The sequence below is a fragment of the Molossus molossus genome, unplaced genomic scaffold (genome assembly GCF_014108415.1).
Source record: "Molossus molossus isolate mMolMol1 unplaced genomic scaffold, mMolMol1.p scaffold_m16_p_19, whole genome shotgun sequence".
In the NCBI taxonomy this organism is placed as follows: Eukaryota; Metazoa; Chordata; class Mammalia; order Chiroptera; family Molossidae; genus Molossus; species Molossus molossus.
Genome location: NW_023425354.1, coordinates 3863216 through 3880771, shown reverse-complemented (window position 1 = coordinate 3880771; position 17556 = coordinate 3863216). Strand labels below are relative to the sequence as shown.

General features: G+C 58.6%; 1 protein-coding gene across 2 annotated transcripts in view; it reads left to right on the top strand.

Annotated features, from left to right (window-relative positions):
- Window positions 1–17556, top strand: part of MGAT5B (alpha-1,6-mannosylglycoprotein 6-beta-N-acetylglucosaminyltransferase B) — an 80496-nt gene that overhangs the window by 20794 nt on the left and 42146 nt on the right. The window contains exons 1-3 of one of the 2 annotated variants that reach the window (XM_036269399.1): window positions 119–207; window positions 3719–3831; window positions 9349–9496. In XM_036269399.1, the coding sequence (XP_036125292.1) occupies window positions 140–207; window positions 3719–3831; window positions 9349–9496 (329 nt within the window). In that variant the 5' untranslated portion in view covers window positions 119–139. Of the gene's footprint in view, window positions 1–118; window positions 208–3718; window positions 3832–9348; window positions 9497–17556 lie in introns of those variants that run through there. The other variant, XM_036269400.1, reaches the window with a different exon arrangement.

Here is a 17556-nt window from a genome sequence, read left to right as displayed (position 1 = left end):
GCCCCGCGCCCCCCGCGCCCCCCGCGGCCCCCGCGCGCCCCGCGCCCCGCCTCGCGCGGACTCGGCCGGACGCGGCGGGACAGGCCCGGGACGGTGCGCCCGGCCTCGCTGTGGCCCGTCGCCCAGACAAGTTTGAACAATGATGACAGTCAACCCCGATGGGAAGATAATGGTCAGAAGATGCCTGGTCACCCTGAGACCGTTTCGGTAAAGTTCTGTCCCGGCTGCACGGGAGGTCTTTCCCCCGAGGGGCGCCGGGTAGGGATGCGCGAGGTCGGTCCCCGCAAGGGTGCGCGCCCGGGGGCAGAGGGGGCAGTTTGCGCTTCCACCCCTGGCGACGGCCGCTGGGCTGGGGTTCGGGTTCGTGTGGGGAGGGGTGTGTGATTCTGAGACGTGTCCCGAGTTCGTCTGGTTTGGAGCCGACTCCGGGTTCGAAGGGGGAAGGGGGCCAGGAAGCACCCGGGTTCTGGTCCTGGGCTCGGGAAGTCGCCCAGCAGGGTGCCCTGGGGCGGCGCGTCCACCCCTCCTCCTGTGCAGCCCCTTCTCTACGCCCCTTCTCGCGGCGGGGTGCGGGCTGTTTTAAACGGGGTCCCCGAGATTGGGACAAGGACTCCCTCTGCTGGGGATTCGACCCCTGGTCGCGCGTGGAGAGGCTGCGGGGCGGAAGGGCGACAAGCCGGGAACGTGGCGGGAGCTGGAGGCAGGATGGAGGCGCAGACCATCCCCCTACCCCAACTTCGGGCGGCCGAAGCCAGGCAGGGCTGGGGCCGTGTGGGCCGGTTGGGCACTGCTGGTCCCAGCCCAGAGACTCCCAGAGCCTGGCGGTGCCGGGCAGCTCCCTCTTCTCCCAAGAGCCCACGGAGCCCAGCCTGCAGTCGGGGTTGGGGAGGAGGCACCAAGTGAAGGGTGCCCCGCGAGGTCGGAGGGGGGGGGTGCGGGATGGAGGGCAAAGAGGGAGCGCAGGGGCCAGGGAAGGCCGAACTCTGGATTGGGCCACAGGTGAGGCTACTGGCGTGGAAGGGAGCCCAGAGGGCTGAAACTGGGCTCCGAGGCTCCTAAGGCTTGGGCTGAGGGAGGGGTCGAGTTTGAGTCCCTCCCCTAGAGGACGCAGACCAGAGTCCCTGGCCCCTCCCAGGACCCCGGCTGATGTCCCTCCCTTCTCCAAAAGGACACCTTGGCTCAGGACGCTCCGGCCTCTCCAGCACGTCTAGCCCCTCCATCTGCCAGGTTGCGAGAGGACCATAGGGCTGGGGAACTCCGAGGGTAGGGCCTTGAGGTGGCGAATGGGAGGGACTCAGGAGCCCCTACATGAGGTTCCCGTGCCATGGAGGGGGTCCTCACCCTGTCTCACCCACCCCGTGTCTGACCTGCCGTCCAGGCTGCAGGAAGCCCAGCCGCTGACCCAAGCTTTAGCCAGACTTTTCCCAGGGCAGTTAGAGCCACCGCAGGACTCCAGCACCACGGACAGCACCCGCGTCCCCAGCTACATCCCTCTGGGGTCCTGCCCTGGTTCTTTCGGGCTCTGGGGTTGCACAGGCTTCCCTCTCCTCAAGTTGTGTGACCTCACCTCAGGGTCTCCGTAGGCAAGAGACTGTCCGCCTCCAGTGGAGGCTGTGTCCCCTTCAGATGGCAGGGTGGGGGCGGGCCTCCAGCCCTCTCACTCCTATTTGTAATCTGCAGGGATTGGCTGCAGGGGCCCCAGGACTGGGGTCTGGCAGAGACAGGCAGACAGGGTGTGTTGGAGACTTCAGGTCCTGGGTGAAAGGCTTAGATACCTTCTCAAAGCAGGTCTTTGGACCCTGGCAGCTGAGGTGCCCAGCTCTAGGTAGAAGCCCATGGCTGGGGACGAGAAACTTGAGGGGTCCATCCTCATCCTCAGGCTGGGAGACAAACAGTCTGTTCCCCCAGGACCTTCCTGGGTGTGTGACCATCTCCTGGTACACTGTCCCTCTGGCTGCTGTCCTGAGACCTGCCTGACTTCACCTTGGGGATGCCAGGGCCTGAGTCCCACCCCGGGCTTGGTGGGACTCTGAGGGGTCCCTGGAAGGTGAGGGAGCTGTGTCCCTGTGCCATCTTGTCTGTCTTCCCTTTGTCTCCTGGAGGAAGCTCTCAGTTCCCTCTCTGCTTTGGGTTCTGCCTCCTCCCTGATTTAATCTCCAACAGCTTCCTCTAAATATGGGTTGGGAATTTTGTTGTGCTTTTATTTTCTTCTGCAATTATGTGTTTTCTTTAATGGACCAGATTTTAATTAAATACTGCTCTGCCAGTTTCAAATAATGAAGATTAAAATGCATAAAGCAAGTCCTGCATGGAGAGAAACATGTGGGGTTTGAGGGCGGGGTGACGGTGGGAGGGCCGGAGGCCTCTGCCATGACTTGTGGGGCTCCCGTGGTGAGCCTGGCTCTGTGTGACATGGGGTTCCTCTCCCTGATCAGCTCTGCTAGCTCATCAAGTTCTCTGATGGATTTAAAGTCCGGGAACAGCTGCCGCCTCTGGCCACCCCAAGACTATGCTGGGGAGCTCAGTTCTCCTGTTTGGGGCTCAGGACCCAGTACAGGAGCAGCAGGAGTCTGGGGCAGGAGACTTGAGAGTGGGTTCCCTACTGTCCCCCTGGGGCTACTTCAGTGCCTGGCCCCTGTTAAATAATCAGTAACTGTGTGTTGAAGCAATGAAGCTCTCCCGACCACTGTGATAGCGCACACCTGTGTGATAGCACACACCTGTCACACCCACAGCAGCTGTTGACTCACACTGACCAGTCCATGGCACAGGCTGACACCCTGCCTGTGCCTGCCTGGTGAAGATGTGGGTTAGGGAGAGTCTCGGCACAGAAGGCGGCCACATGGCCCTGCCCTTCTCGATCTTACCATCCAGTAGGTAGGGTCAGGGGGCACACTCCACCCCTTGAACATGATAAGGAGGTGTTCGAGCACACCCCTGACTGATTGCTGCGGCGAGGTGATGGTGGGATCCGGGTGGGTTTCATCTTGCCCTCGGGCTGGCATCAGGTCCTGCTGCTTCCATCTACACCAATGGTTCTCAAACTGAGCATGTCTCAGCATCGCCTGGGGGCTCGTGAAAACACAGTGCTTGCGCCCTGGCCGGTTTGGCTCAGCGGTTAGAGCGTCGGCCTGCGGTCCTGAGAGACCCGGGTTCGGTTCCCGGTAAGGGCACGTACGTCGGTTGCAGTTTGTCCCCGGCCCTGGTGGGTCGTGAGGGTGGCAGCCACTCGATGTGTTCCTTTCACATCGATGTTTCTCTCTCTCTCTCTCTGTTCCTCTCTCTCCCTCCCACTCTACCTGAACAAAAAATGGAAAAATGTCCTCGGGTGAGGATAAAAAAAAAAAAAAAAAAGAAAACACAGTGCTTGCCCCACCCCCTGAGCGTCTGATTCAGTAACCCCGGGGTGGGGCTCAGGAAGGAAGTCACACCTCCGACATTTCCAGAGCGATGCCACGCTGCTGGTCTGGGGGACCTCGGCTACGGGGCGAGAGCCTCGCCCCAGGTGGGCCTCGCTGTCCTCCCTGGTATGTGCGGCACGGCTGGTTCCTTGTGGTGGAACTTTCTTCTGGGCTGATGGGCAACCTGGGCGGAGCTCAGCCCCCGACCTCCATTCTCCCATCCATCCACCCCCTTTTCACTCGGTCATTGGGACGAGCCCTCACTGGACGCGGGAGGGGGTGCCGCTGACCGCCCTGACCCCTGTTGCTCTCCACAGGCTCTTTGTCCTGGGCATCGGCTTCTTCTCACTCTGCTTCCTGATGACGTCCCTGGGAGGCCAGTTCTCGGCCCGGCGGCTGGGGGACTCCCCCTTCACCATCCGTGCGGAAGGTAGCTCGCTGGGGAAAGGGGGGTCAAGTGGTGCGGGTGTTTGGGGGTGAGGCGAGGGAGGCCTTTGAGCCTAGCACTGCAGAGGGCTCTCCGGGACCCCGTTCCAGCATCTTGGCTCCCTTGTCAGTGGACGTGTGAGTGGGGGCCCTTGGCGTGGGCTGGGTGACCTTGCAGGCTGCGTTGGCTCTCATCCTGGCTGGGTCATTAGGATCCCTCCCGCCTGGGCGCACAGGCCAAGGAGGGCTCTTAGCCAGGGTCTCCCAGGCCCCAGTGTTGCTTCTCTAGCGGAATGGGGGTCTGAATATGACCCCAGTCTCTTCGAGGCCCCTGCATTCTGTGCCACAGCCGGGGCAGATGGCAGGCCTGTCCATGGGCTCTTTGCCCACAAGATACTTGCAAGGCGGTGGCACAGAGGTTCAGAGCGTGGGCTTTGGGGACAGATGGACCTGGTTTGTACCCTGGCTTATCATCTCCCACCTGTGTGCTGTTGGCCAAGTCACTTAACTCACGTACAGAGAAAGAAGTAATGACCATCTCCGGGGGTTGGACTGGATGAGCTCACAGGGCAGGTGGGTGCAATGGGGTGGTGACCGGCAGCCTCCTCCTGAAGGTGGCCCTCTCCCCTCCTCCTGCTCTAGGAGGGTGAACGGCGCTCCGTCCAGTCGGTGTGTCACGGTGGCTCTCTGGTCAGTTGTGGGAAAGGGACATAGGGTAGTGGGGAAACTGAGGCAAACGGGGTTCCTGGGACTGCCCAGGGGCTGGCTCTGTGGCTTTCCCGGCCCCCCTGGGAAGCCTCTCCCTGAAGTCTGCCCTCTCGAACCCCTGGGCTCAGCCGATTGGCTCCTCTGTTTTATGGCTGTCACCTTGCAGGGTGCTCTGGGGAACTTACTGTCCCCTCTGTGTCCCATCTCTGCCTGGCAGACGGCAGCCTCCTCTGATAGCTGGTAGTGATGCCTGCCGGCCCAGGACTGCCCTGGGGAGGCATTGAGAGAGCGCAGACGCAGACGGAGGGCCTGGAGCGGCCTCTGGCCACAGCACCGCCCCGTAAACACTTACTGGGGGTGTGAGTGTGAGACAGGGACACTAGAAAAGGGGAGGGCCCAGGAGGTGCCCTCGGGCCGTCTACTGGGAGATGCCTGAGGACTCAGGTTGGGAGGCAGCTGGGCCAGTTGGGAAGGTGCCCTGGAGGGGAAGCTTGGGGGTACTGGAGATCATGGGGGTGTAGGGAATGCTGCCCTCGCTACCTGGACGCCGCCCCTGGGGAGGGGCATGTCTGTCTGGGTGGCTACCATAAGGGGCGTGAGGAAGCTGGGCCTCCAGGAAGGTCAGGGACCCCAGTGACGGCAGCCAGGGGCTGGGTGGCGAGGGGTGCACGGCGGGTGTATGGGTGCTTCTGCTCATCTCCCTAGGGGTTGGGGCCCTGTCTTGCAGGGGTGAGGTTCCACACAGCTGTGGCTGGGGAGAAAAGGATCCTCTAAAAGGAGAGGGGACCCTCCTGCAGCCTCGGTGCTGTGGCCTCCCTGGGGAGGTCCAGGCTCCCCTCTGGGCCAGTTTATATTTTGTAATCAAGTTCTCTAGTCCGGGGTCAAAGGGGACAGACACCTCATTCTGTAGCCTGCACACTCACCAAGATTCAGGGAGAAGGAGGCTGAAGGGAGAAGCGTGACTCGGAGGGGCCTACCCTAACTCTCTTGCTGCGGCTGGGGCCCAGGGCGAGCATCTCGTGAGCTCCCTTCCCACCCAGTGCCTCCTCCCCGCCTCCTGCGTGCACCGCCCGTCTCCTGCCTTAGGGAGGGACGTGCCCAGGCTTCCTGTGCAGTGCTGCGCGGGTCCCCAGGGCCCGTGTGGCTGCTCCCAGCTCCCTGTCTGTCCTTGAAGAGGTAGAGGTCGGAGGCCACCTGGGGCGGTGGGGGCAGGTCTGCAGGCTGGAGGTCCTTGCTCAGCTGCACGTGTCTGTCCCGACTTTCTGCCGTGGCCTGCCCTCGGCCCTTGGCTGCCCGGAGCCCAGAGCCCCCATGGCCTCGGCTGGTTTCTTAGGTGGCCATTTGCAGACACAAAAGTGCTCATGTCTCCTGCTGCACAGACAGCTCTCATGCCCAGCGCAGGGAGGTCCGTCTTATCTGCTGAGGTGGGGGCTCCTTCAGTTTCCAGGAGGCAGTGGGAGAGGGCGGGGTGGGGACAGGGGAGGACGAGGGAGGACGGAGAGATGGCGGAAGAGCTGTGTCTGGGGAGGGGCTGGGCCTTGGGGGGCAATAAAACACCCCTGACAGTCACTGTGAGGAGCCATCTGTACCTCTCGCCTCCCAGCCTGCTCTGTTCACACGGAAATGCGGAGGGACCGGCTGTGTGTGAGCTGTGCAATGTGTCACCGGGGCCTCACACTAAACACATTTCCATTCAGCGGACGCCCAGCGTGGTGAGGTGACTCTGGGCAGGCGACGTCCCTCTGGGGCAGCCCCTGCCCGGCCGTGGTGGTGTCCAGCGAGCGAGTCACGTGGGCAGGTGGCTTCCCTCCCAGTGATCCACCCCGCCTTGTCCTGGGCAGAAATGATGGGGGGCTGCCTCCTGAGGTCTCAGAAGCTTCTGGGGTCCTGCGCCCTCTGCAGACGACAGGAGCAGCCCCCTGGGTCTAGTCTGATGGAGGTGGCCTTGGGGACCCTCCTGCAGGAGGGGGATCTGTCTCCTTAGCTCATCCATAAGCCCTCAGTCTCCGGGAGTCACTCGTTCTCTTGACATGTTAAAGAATGGACGTAATCCCTCCCTAGAAGGGCAGTCCAGAACCCCAAGGTCCCCTAGGACTCAGGTTATGTCCCCTGGCCACCTCTCGCTCTGATCTCCTGCTTCTGTTGAACGATCCCGCTCGGCCTCCCCCTCCTGCCTCCTCGGTCCCCCATGCCGACCTAGTGGGAAGGGCACCGTGTTCCCGCTTAGCGTCCGCCACGCAGGGGGGGGGTAAGGAGGGGCTCGGTCACCCCTCAGCACGCGAGCGGATGACAATTCCCTTTTGCACCCTGGCCTTCCAGAGCCCCTCCCCCCTCATCCTGCAGCGGGAGCTTCCGGTTCTCTTAGTCCCTCTGGCCGCCCTGCCACCTGTGCCCAGCGCCTTGTCCCCTCTCCTTTCTGCCAGGCTGAGCGGGGAGTCGGTGTCCCTGCTGGAGCGGGCAGAGGCTCTGGCTTCCTCTTTGTCTCATTGCCCCGAGCAGCTGACACTGTCTGCTGTGACCCACCAGGGCTTCAGCGAAGGGCAGCCTGCGGCTTCTCCAGGAACCGTTCCTTCCCATCACCCCCATCTCTGTAGGCGACTAGGGGGAGACATGGCCTGGAGAACCTCGGGGCTCAGTACGTCTGTGCCCCAGTTTACAGGAGGGGAGACTGAGGCCCAGAGAAGGAAAGCGATACGCCCGTCCACTTGATACCCATTTTCGTCAACACCCAACCTCAGCCTGTGTCAGCGTGTGTCTGCCTGTCTGTCTCCTCTTCCTCTGCTCTCCTGCCCTTGGCCCCTCCCTCCTTTGCTCCCCATTCACACCCCTTCTTTCCTGGGAGCCAGGGGCCCTGCCTCTTTAAGGAGACAGGCTCCTCCCTGCTCCAGATCTGATGTCCAGCCGGCACTGCCCTGTCATGTGAGTGAGCCTCCTGGGCTCCCCTGGCCCCCCTTACGACGACTGTAGGCGGGCTCAGCTGGCAGGGGACCCCAGCCAGGTGACTTGGTGACATCCACTGACCTGGGCCCAGGGCTGGGGGACCTGGGGGAAGAGCAAAGCAAATAAGTCACAAGCAGCCCCGATGGGGAGCCTCCCTGGGCTCCCCCTCCTCAGCCAGCCCCGAGCTTGGAGCAAAGGAAACCAGTCCCTCCCTGCACCCCCCAACTCTGCCTCTTGTTTCCAGGGCCTGCCCTGCTCTCTCCTGCGCCTCCAGCGCGGTGACATTGAGCTGCAGCTGGGCTCTGGTATTGTTGCCTTGAGTTGGGGACATTGCGCCGGAGAGTGTGGGGTGGCTCTCCCTTGGCCACGGGGTGGGGGTGGGGCTTCCTTTCCTGAGAAGCAGCTACTGTTGGTGCTCACGCTCCGCTGGGCCTTTGCGACTCCCGCGCCTGGGGCTCTGCTGCCACCCCAGGAGCAGGGACTGGGGGGATGGCGTGCACATGCCCGGCCCAGCAGGAGGACGGCACGGGGGCCCACACCTCTGGGTTACCCAGTGGTGACACACCCTCTCTGGGCTGTCTCCCCTGCCCTGTGTCACCTCCCCACTCCCCAACCGGGGTTTCCCTCACCACCCAATGAAACCACCTTTGTTTTGGAGTCTGCTTCTGAGGAAGCCAACCTAAGGCGCCCCCTGCCCCTCCCGGAAGCTCCGCAAGCATTGGGGTGTCCGAGGACTCAGCTCTCTTGTTTGGAGTGATTCAGGCCTGGTCCTTGGGGGCGCAGGGAGCCGTGCTGGGGCCTGAGCACCTGTGTGCCCACCTGTGTGCCCACCTGTGTGCCCTGTGGAGGGGCTTTTAAAACATCTGTGAGATTTCGTGAGAAAGGAGCGAGGATGGGCGTGGGGTGTGCCGGCTGAGACGGGGATGATTGCCAGGAGATTGCGGGGAGTCTCCCGCCGGCTAATGGGATCGTGGTTGAAGAACCTCGTTTTCATTTAATTTTTTTTTTTTTTATCCTCACCCGAGAACATTTTTCCATTTTTTGTTCAGACAGAGTGGGAGGGAGAGAGAGAGAGAAACATCGACGTGAAAGGGACACATCGAGTGGCTGCCACCCACACGACCAACCAGGGCCGGGGACAAACTGCAACCGCGGTACGTGCCCTTAGCGGGAACCGAACCCGGGTCTCTCTGGACCGCAGGCCGACGCTCTAACCGCTGAGCCAAACCGGCCAGGGCTTTCATTTAATTTTATTCTTCAGGAGGTCTCCCGGCCCCTCTGCCTTGGAGTTGATCTTTGAGAACCTGAGACCAGCTTGAGAGTCAGGACAGATGCATGGAGGTTTTCTGAAGTGGGGTCTGGGGCGGGGTTGGGGGAGGGACACGAGCAGCCTCTCCTGTGCGTGTGAGCCATGTGGGGGGCAAGTGCAATGCAGGGCCCTGGGCCCACGCCCCCGAGACCGGAACTGGCAGAGTAGACCAGGGCCCAGGGGTCTGGATTCTGAGTCTGGCCAGGAGGTTCCGGTGTGGGGCGAGTGGACAGCCCTGATCCAGAAGTTGTCTGGAGCGTGGTGTCGGGGACTCGGAGGCCCCTGTCCCACTCTTGGGCCGTCTCTGTCATCTCACAGACCTGAGATCACGCTGAAGCTCGATTTTGTAGGCGACCGAACTGAGGCTCAGAGAGGTTAAAAGATGATCCCAGTGCCACAGGGCTGGTGGGAGCAGGCTTGGCCCCCTGCTCTCTAGCGGGTGGGGCAGCCTCCCTTCCCTGCCCCTCCGCTCCCGAGGGGAGTGGGGCTGGGGTCTGCGCCCCCCTGGCCTGGGGCCAGCTGGCCTCAGGGGGCCTGGCCTGACTGGCCGCGCTCTCCCCGCAGTGATGGGCGGGCTGGAGTCCCGAGGTGTCCTCCGCAAGATGAGTGACCTGTTGGAGCTGATGGTGAAACGCATGGACGCGCTGGCCAGGCTGGAGAACAGCAGCGAGCTGCACCGGGCTGCTGGTCGCGGGCACTTTGCCCTGGACAGGTGAGGGGGCGCGGGGTGGGGGAGGGGCGGTGCCCCCGTACGCAGCGTCAACATGCACTCCTAGAGCTCAGTGCCGGGGTGCGTCGGTCATCCCCTTTTTGTTGTTCCCGAGAACACTCGAGGAATACAGAGAGCTGCGCGGTGCTAGAACCCAGAGCGCCTTTCTTTTTTAGGGAGAGTGGAAGGGAGGGAGGGAGAGAGAGAGAAGCATCGATCTGAGAGGGACACATAGATTGATCGCCCTCCCACTGGGGCCAGGGATCGAACCTGCAACCCAGCTACGTGCCCTTGACCGGAATGGAACCCGCGACCCTTCTGTCCGCAGGTTGACGCTCTAACCGCGGAGCCAAACCGGCCAGGGCGAGCCCAGAGCGCCTTTCTGTCCCCCAGATTCAGCAGCCGTTGACATCGTGTCACTTAGGTGGCCTGTCTTTCTCGTTTCCTTTCTAAGAAAACATCGCCGGTGAAAGCTGAAGGGTCTTTTAACGGCGTCCCCCGGAGGCAAGTGCTTTTCCGAGTTTGGAGGACGCTCTTTCCGTCCGTTCTGTGTGCTCTGCACCTGCCTTTTACGCACCTACACGTTATCGGTGCGTCGTGTGTGGTTTTCACAGTCCCCCGCCGGTGGCATCTCACCTGCTGTCACTCAGCGTGACGGCTTGGAGCCCTCGGTGATGAGGGGCATGTGTGGATGTCCACGTGGGCGTTGATGGCCACCTGCCCTCCACGGGCGGGCCTGCGCCCTCTTTGCCTAAGGGGAGGTCAAGGTCATTCATTCTGAGTATCTCCCTGCTGTGGCCAGAATGTGCCATGATTCCCAGGAGTGTGCGTCCCTGTCCCGTGTACCTCAGCGTTGTCCCCAGGAACCCAGGGGAGCTGGGTACACCCACATTGCCTGCCACCCATGTCCATATTCTCCGGATCCCAGAGAGTGAAGTCAGGGTGTCCCAACTGGGGGTCCTGTCCCCCATGTGGCTGTGGGGGGATGGGCTTGGGGGACATGAGCTGCTCCTGACCTTTCTGATACTGGGGCGCACTGCGAGGTGCATGTGCTCCGTGTGTTCTGGCTGCTGAAGAGGTAGTTGGAAACCCACACTTTGACACAGTTGCGAAAAGCCGTATCTCTGCCAGTGTGTGTGACATCGGAGCCAACGCTCCGGTGGCAGATGGCAGGCCGAAGGGGCGAGGGGCCTCACAGGCTCGTCTGGGCGGCAAGACAGGTGGCTCGCCCCCTGCCCGCCAGAACCTTAGAAGTTTGTGGAGAGGCCTTAGCTGGTGTCAGTCATGTGCCACTGTCCAGATGGTCTCAGCAACACCTGGCTCTCTCCAGGCTGCGTCCTGGAAACAGCTTCCACCGTGGAACAGTGGGCAGGGCGTGCATGCCAAGGGCGGGGCGGGGGCAGGAGCCCGGGGTCAGCTCTAGGTCAACCGTGGTCATGTCCTCTTTTTTTTTTTTTGGTTAATCCTCACCTGAGGATATTTTCCCATTGATTTTTAGATAGAGCGAACAGGAAGGAGACAGAGAGAGAGAGAAACATTGATGTGAGAGAGACACATCGACTGGTTGCCTCCCACACGACCCCAACCAGGGGGTCAAACCTGCAACCCAGGTATATGCCCTTGATGGGAATGGAACCCACAACCCTTCTGTCCTTGGGCCGGTGCTCTAACTGGCCCGGGCTGGCCATGCCCTCTTGATGCCATTCAACAAGGAGGAGACTGTGCACAGAGGGGTGCAGGAACTTGCTCAGCTGTGAGGGGCGGGGCCTGGCTCCGAGCCCCCCTTTCTGACCACCATGCTCTTGATGCCCATCCATTAACCGTGCAGCTCGTGTGTGTTCGCTTTTAATCTCTTAGCAAGACTTTTCATATCAATCAATTCGCCATGCAGGGAGAAGACTCTCTGTCAGACTTTGGCTCTGATTTTCTGGTTTGGAAAATGTAGACACTAGAATTAGTCTTGGAGCCTGGGATTAAATGTGTTACTGGGATTGGGAGCCCAGCACAGTGCTTGGCTCCGGGTTGAAGCTTTGTCCACAGGAAATCGGGCCTCTGGGTGAGTTCTTCAGCCATGCGCCGGGTCCCTGTTAGCTGCTGTCTCAACTTCTAGGGGCTGAGTATCTGACAGATACACTAAAGAGATCCACTTGGTAGGTATTGGACCTGCTAAGCGCCAGGCACTGCTGTAGGTGCTGGGGACACAGCGATGTGTGTTGTCCTCATTCCTGTGAGGGAGACAGGCAGTAACCGAGAAAAAGAAAGAAGTGAGATCATGTCAGATGCTGATCCATGCTCTGAAGGATGGGGGGTAGGTGACTAGGACATGGTGATTCGAGCAGGGCGGTCAGGGAAGGCCCTTCTGAGCTGGTGCTGTTTGGGCTCAATCCTGAAGGAGGGGGAGGAGCCAGCCACTTGAGGAGCTGGGAGTAGAGGATTTGTGGTAGGGAGAGCAGCAAGTGCAAAGGCCCTGGGGTAGGAACAGTGTCGGTGTGTTGGAGGTAAAGGACCAATGTAAAGGCAACGTGGCAGCATTGGGGGGGGGGGGGTGGTCAACAGGGCAGGTGGCCTAGGGCTTCGGCAGCTATGGTAGGGATTTCTGGGACACTATTCTAAGAGCTGTGGGAGGTTGTAGGAGGGCTTTAAACCAGGGAGTGGTTTGATCTGGCTTCTTTTTTAAAAAGATCATGCTGTGTGAAGAATGGGGGCAGGGCAGGAGACGGGAAGCAGAGGGGTCAGTGGCAGAGACGGGAGGTGGTGGCAAAGGTGCTGGGCCCCCGGAGTCCCTCTGAGGCACGAGACTGCTGTCTTCTCTGTGTACACAGGCCACTCTTCTCTGCTGCTCTCCGTGTCCCTCGTGATCCAGACTCTTGCCCCGTCTCTCATCCTTCCCACGTTCCTGTCTGCCCCGAGCTGGGCTGCTGACCAGCCTCTGTCCACAGGTCTGGTCACCCGGCGAGGGCAGAGGACCCAGCTGGCTGTCGGCTGAGCGTCCTGCTGTGGGCGGCGGAGCTGAGGGTCAGATGTACTTGGGCTCCGGGTGCTCTTACCGGCATGTTCAGTGTGACTGGATTTCTTCCAGTTCTGGCCTGCCCCCCCTCCCCGCCCTTCATCTCCTGGGGGAGCTCAAACCACCTCCCAGCTCCATCCCGGGAAATAGCCACAATCCATCATGACCGCAGAGCCCATCAAGCGTCGCCGGCAGAGCCGTACATTTCAGGACCAGTGCTGCTCCTGTTTCAGAGAGAGAGGCGGTAGGTGTGTCCAGGCTGCCCCCACCTCCCCACGTGGTCCTGGGCTGCCTCTGGGGCCCTGAGCTCCTCAGCCCCGGGTGCCGGCTGTCGTGGGTGCAACATCTCGAGCGCGGTCTCGCCCCTGACTTGGTCCTTTCATCCTGGGACTCTCTTAGGAAGAGTGTCTCAGCTTCAGGAGCAGTTCTTCGACTTGGTGGTCTCTGGCCTTTCTGTTGTTGTTAATCCTCACTGGAGGATATTTTACAATTGATGTTAGAGAGGAAGGGAGAGAGAAACATCGATGTGAGAGAGAAACATCATTGGTTGCCTCCCATATGCACCCTGACCGGGGATCAAACCCACAGCCTAGGTCTAGGCCCTGACCAGGGCTCAGACCTGCAACCTTTTCGCGTATGGGAGGACGCTCCAACCAACCGAGCCTCCGGCCGGGGCAGAGATGCGGGGGTTTTAATGGTAAGGGAAATGTGAAAAAGCAGTTATGTCGTTATAGAGTTGGATTATATAGCATGGAAAACTCAATAAAAATAAAATATTGCCGAGAAGGTGGCAGAAAGGACTTACATCACAATTCTGGTCTGTGGGTAATGGGATGAGACTTCTCTCCCTCCACCCTCCAAATAATTTGTTTGGAAAAGAAGCTTTATTTAAAAACTCGAAAATGCTTATAGACATTCGCAGCTGTCTGCTGTCTGGGCACAGGGCCTGGAGGGTCACTTTCTGGGGGGCGTCTGTGTGTGAGTTGGGGGTGAAGGCAGGGGACACTTTACCTGTTAAGACAACTTTGGGCTCAGTTAAAAAAAAATTTTTTTTTTAGCCCCAGCTGGTTTGGCTCAGCAGTTAGAGCGTCAGCCTGCAGTCCAGAGAGACCCGGGTTCGGTTCCCACTAAGGGCATGTGCCTCGGTTGCGGTTTGTCCCCAGCCCTGGTTGGGTCGTGCGGGAGGCAGCTACTTGATGTGTCCCTGTCACGTCGATGTTTCTCTCTCTCTTCCTCTCTCTCCCTCCCACTCTATCTGAACAAAAAATGGAAAAATGTCCTCGGGTGAGGATTTAAAAAAAAAGATTTTTTAATCCTCACCCGGGGATTTGAATTTTTTTTTAAATCCTCACCCGAGGATATTTTCCATTTATTTTCAGACAGAGTGGGAGGAAGGGAGGGAGGGGGAGAGAGAGAGAGAGAGAAATGTCCACATGAGAGACACATCAACTGGATGCCTTCCTCACGACCCAACCAGGACTGGGGACCGAACCATAACTGAGGCACATGCCCTTGACTGGAATCAAACCAATGACTCTTTGGTCTGTGGGCTGATGCTCTAATTTCTGAGCCAAACCAGGGCAAAAAAAAAAAAATTTAAATATGTTTTTATTGATTTTTTTAGAGAGAGAGAGAGAAACATCAATGTGAGTGAAAAACATCGATTGGCTGCCTCCTGCATGTCCCCACTGGGGATCAAGCCCACAACCTGGGCAAGTGCCCTGATTGGGAATGGAGCTGGGGCCTTTCAGTCTATGGGACGACACTCAGTCCACTGAGCCACACTGGCTGGGCTGGGCTCAGTTTTATTTATTTTTTATTTTTTATCCTCACCCGAGGACATTTTTCCATTTTTTTGTACAGATAGAGTGGGAGGGAGAGAGAGGAAGAGAGAGAAAGAGAGAGAGAGAGAGAGAGAGAGAGAGAGAGAGAGAGAGAGAAACATCGACGTGACGTGAAAGGGACACATCGAGTGGCTGCCACCCGCATGACCAACAAGGGCCGGGGACAAACAGCAACCGATGTACATGCCCTTAGCGGGTCTCTCCGGACCTCAGGCCAACGCTCTAACCGCTGAGCCAAACTGACCAGGGCATGGGCTCAGTTTTAAAAGACACACCTCGTTTGTCTCAGAGGCTGTGCTGGGCCCAGTACTGGGGTTTGCTCCTTCCTCCAGGGCCGGGGACAAACTGCAACCGAAGTACGTGCCCTTAGTGGGAACCGAACCCAGGTCTCTCCGGACCGCAGGCCGACTCTCTAACCGCTGAGCCAAACTGGCCAGGGCGGTTTGCTCCTTCCTAATGGGACAGGCTTGTGGCGAACCATCTGGGAGTTTGTCTGGCTCCAGGGCTGGCGAGGAGCCAGGCTGACGGGGAGGGAGGGCAGCTTGGTGAAGTCAGTTCGTCCTCCGGGTGGAAACCTGTCAATGTGACAATAAATATGACTGGGTTAAATATTCCTTACAAAGACACAGATTCTCAGCATCCAGTTATGTGCTGTTTGTAAGACAGGCCTAAACCCAGATGACTCAGGAAAGGAAAGTGTGTCTGGAAAACACAAACGCAAAGACAGGTGCGACGGCAGTGTGTGTGCAAGGCAGTGTGTGTGCAAACTAAGCACGACTGGAGGCAAAGGGCGTTTAACAGGCAAAGAGTATGGGGAAAGTGTCCGCCTCACTGATAGTACCACTTCCACTTTTTTTTTTTGTTTTTGTCCTCACCCAAGGATATTTTTCCATTTTTTGTTCAGATAGAGTGGGAGGGAGAGAGAGAGAGAGAGAGAAACATTGACGTGAAAGGGACACATCGAGTGGCCGCCACCCGCACAACCCAACCAGGGCCGGGGACAAACTGCAACCGAGGTACGTGCCCTTAGCGGGAACCGAACCCGGGTCTCTCTGGACTGCAGGCTGATGCTCTAACCGCTGAGCCACACCGGCCAGGGCCCAGTTCCACTTTTAAGAAACAGTTTAGCCTGGCCCGTATGGCTCAGCGGTTGAGCATCGACCCACGCACCAAGAGGTTGCTGGTTCAATTCCCAGTCAGGGCACATGCCCAGGTTGTGGGCCTGATCCCCAGTGGGGGACATGCAGGAGGCGGCCAACCAATGTTCTTTCTCATCAATGTTTCTGTCTCTTCCTCTCTCTCTAAAATCAATAAAGAAAAACAAAAAAAGAAACATTTTGTTTCTTAAACATTGGCAAATACTTTTTAGTTACAAGATTTTTATCAAGGAGGGTACAACCAAATAGACGCATCTGTCCATATGCTGCTATTAAGAAGACAGCAGGAAAAGGGTCGATGCAGTGTGAGTGCCCATGATAGGATGAAATGTCACCACTAAAAATCATTTTAAAAAGTATTTAATGGCCCGGCTGGTGTGGCTCAGTGGATGCAGCGTCATCCCATGGACCGAGAGGTCCCAGTTCCTTTCCCAGTCGGGGCACATGCTTGGGTTGTGGGCTCGATCCTCACTAGGGGGCAGGAGGCAGCCAATTGATGTTTCTCACATTGATGTTTCTCTCTCTCTGAAAAATCAATAAAAAATGTTAAAAAATATTTAATAACTGGCCATGTGCTCATCATGTGATCTAAGTAAAAACGAGTCAAGATACAAGGCATATACAGTAAGATCTCAATGTGTCCTAAATAAAATACATGTATGACATGTTACAAACACCCTCCAGGAGAAAGCTGTGCCAGGGTGGGGTTGGGGGGTGTTCTGAACACCCAGGCTTTGTCCCATTCACGGCACTGATCCCTCCCCAAGTGATGGAGTAAGACACAGCCAACTCCAGTTGTGTTCCTAGCAATAGTGGAAGGCTATCTATGATCTGTCATCTGCCTGTCAATCATAAACATGTATGTATGCATGCATGCACGTGTGTATGTATGTGTGTGTGCGCATGTATTTCTTGGTGCAGGAGAGAGAAGTCATCTCCGCTTTGGCTGGGGAAGGGCTGGCGGGTCCATGGTCATCTGTTTGGAGCCCCCCCCATGAAGAGGGGCTGAGAAGGGAGCAGTAAAAACGCAGGGTGGGGGTTCCCTGTGTCCCATGTAGTGTGTGTGAGAGGGAGACAGACAGACACAGAGCACATGTCCCTCTGCGCTGCTCCATTTCCGGGCCTGGGTGCTTGTATCTCTTGGTACGTGTGTCTTCGGGCCCCTCTGTGCAGGAGTCTTCGTGTTTTTCAAGGAAACGCTCAGTTTCATAATAAAATAACAACAACCAGCAAGCACGCTGGCCAGCTGTGCAGAAATCGATACCCCGTTAATTGAATGTAACCCTCATAAATCATGGAAGGAACTCGAAATCAAACCTCCTTCCCCAGTGTCCTGGGGAGCTCTCGGGGGGATGGAGGCTGGAATTGGTGGTTGCCTCGAGGGGCGGGGAGGGCGGGCGGCCGGAGCCTCAGGTGACCTCTCGTAGTCAGTGTTGGGAGGCAAGTGGTCACTGGCCACCGGCAGGAGCCCGAGTTCCCGGCTCGGCCCTGGCTGTGCCCTCTGGTCTGTAGCCCTGGCCCTGGGTTGGGAGCAGAGCATCCTATGGCTGGAGGGGGAGTCTGTGGTACTGGCTGTCGCTTTGGGGGGACCCTGGGGCAGATGCTGACTACACCAGGTCAGCCTTGGGGGTCGGCTGGCTCCAGGAGGCCACATGTGGTCTGTGGGCATGAGGTGATGCGTGGGCGGAAGAACTTTGAATACCATGGCTACTTAGAGCCCCCCCCCCCGGAGGCCGCTGTGGGGGGTGGGCGGACCAGAGCCTGGTTTGGCCTTCTTTTACTTTCCAGGTCAGAAGTGATATTGTGGCCAGTTTTGCTCAGCGGTTAGAGCATCGGCCTGCTGTCCGGAGAGACCCGGGTTCGGTTCCCGCTAAGGGCACGTACCTCGGTTGCAGTTTGTCCCCGGCCCTGGTTGGTCGTGCAGGTGGCAGCCACTCAATGTGTCCCTTTCACGTCGATGTTTCTCTCTCTCTCTTCTTCTTCTCTCTCCCTTCTACTCTATCTGAACAAAAAATGAAAAAATGTCCTCAGGTGAGGATAAAAAAAAAAGAAGTG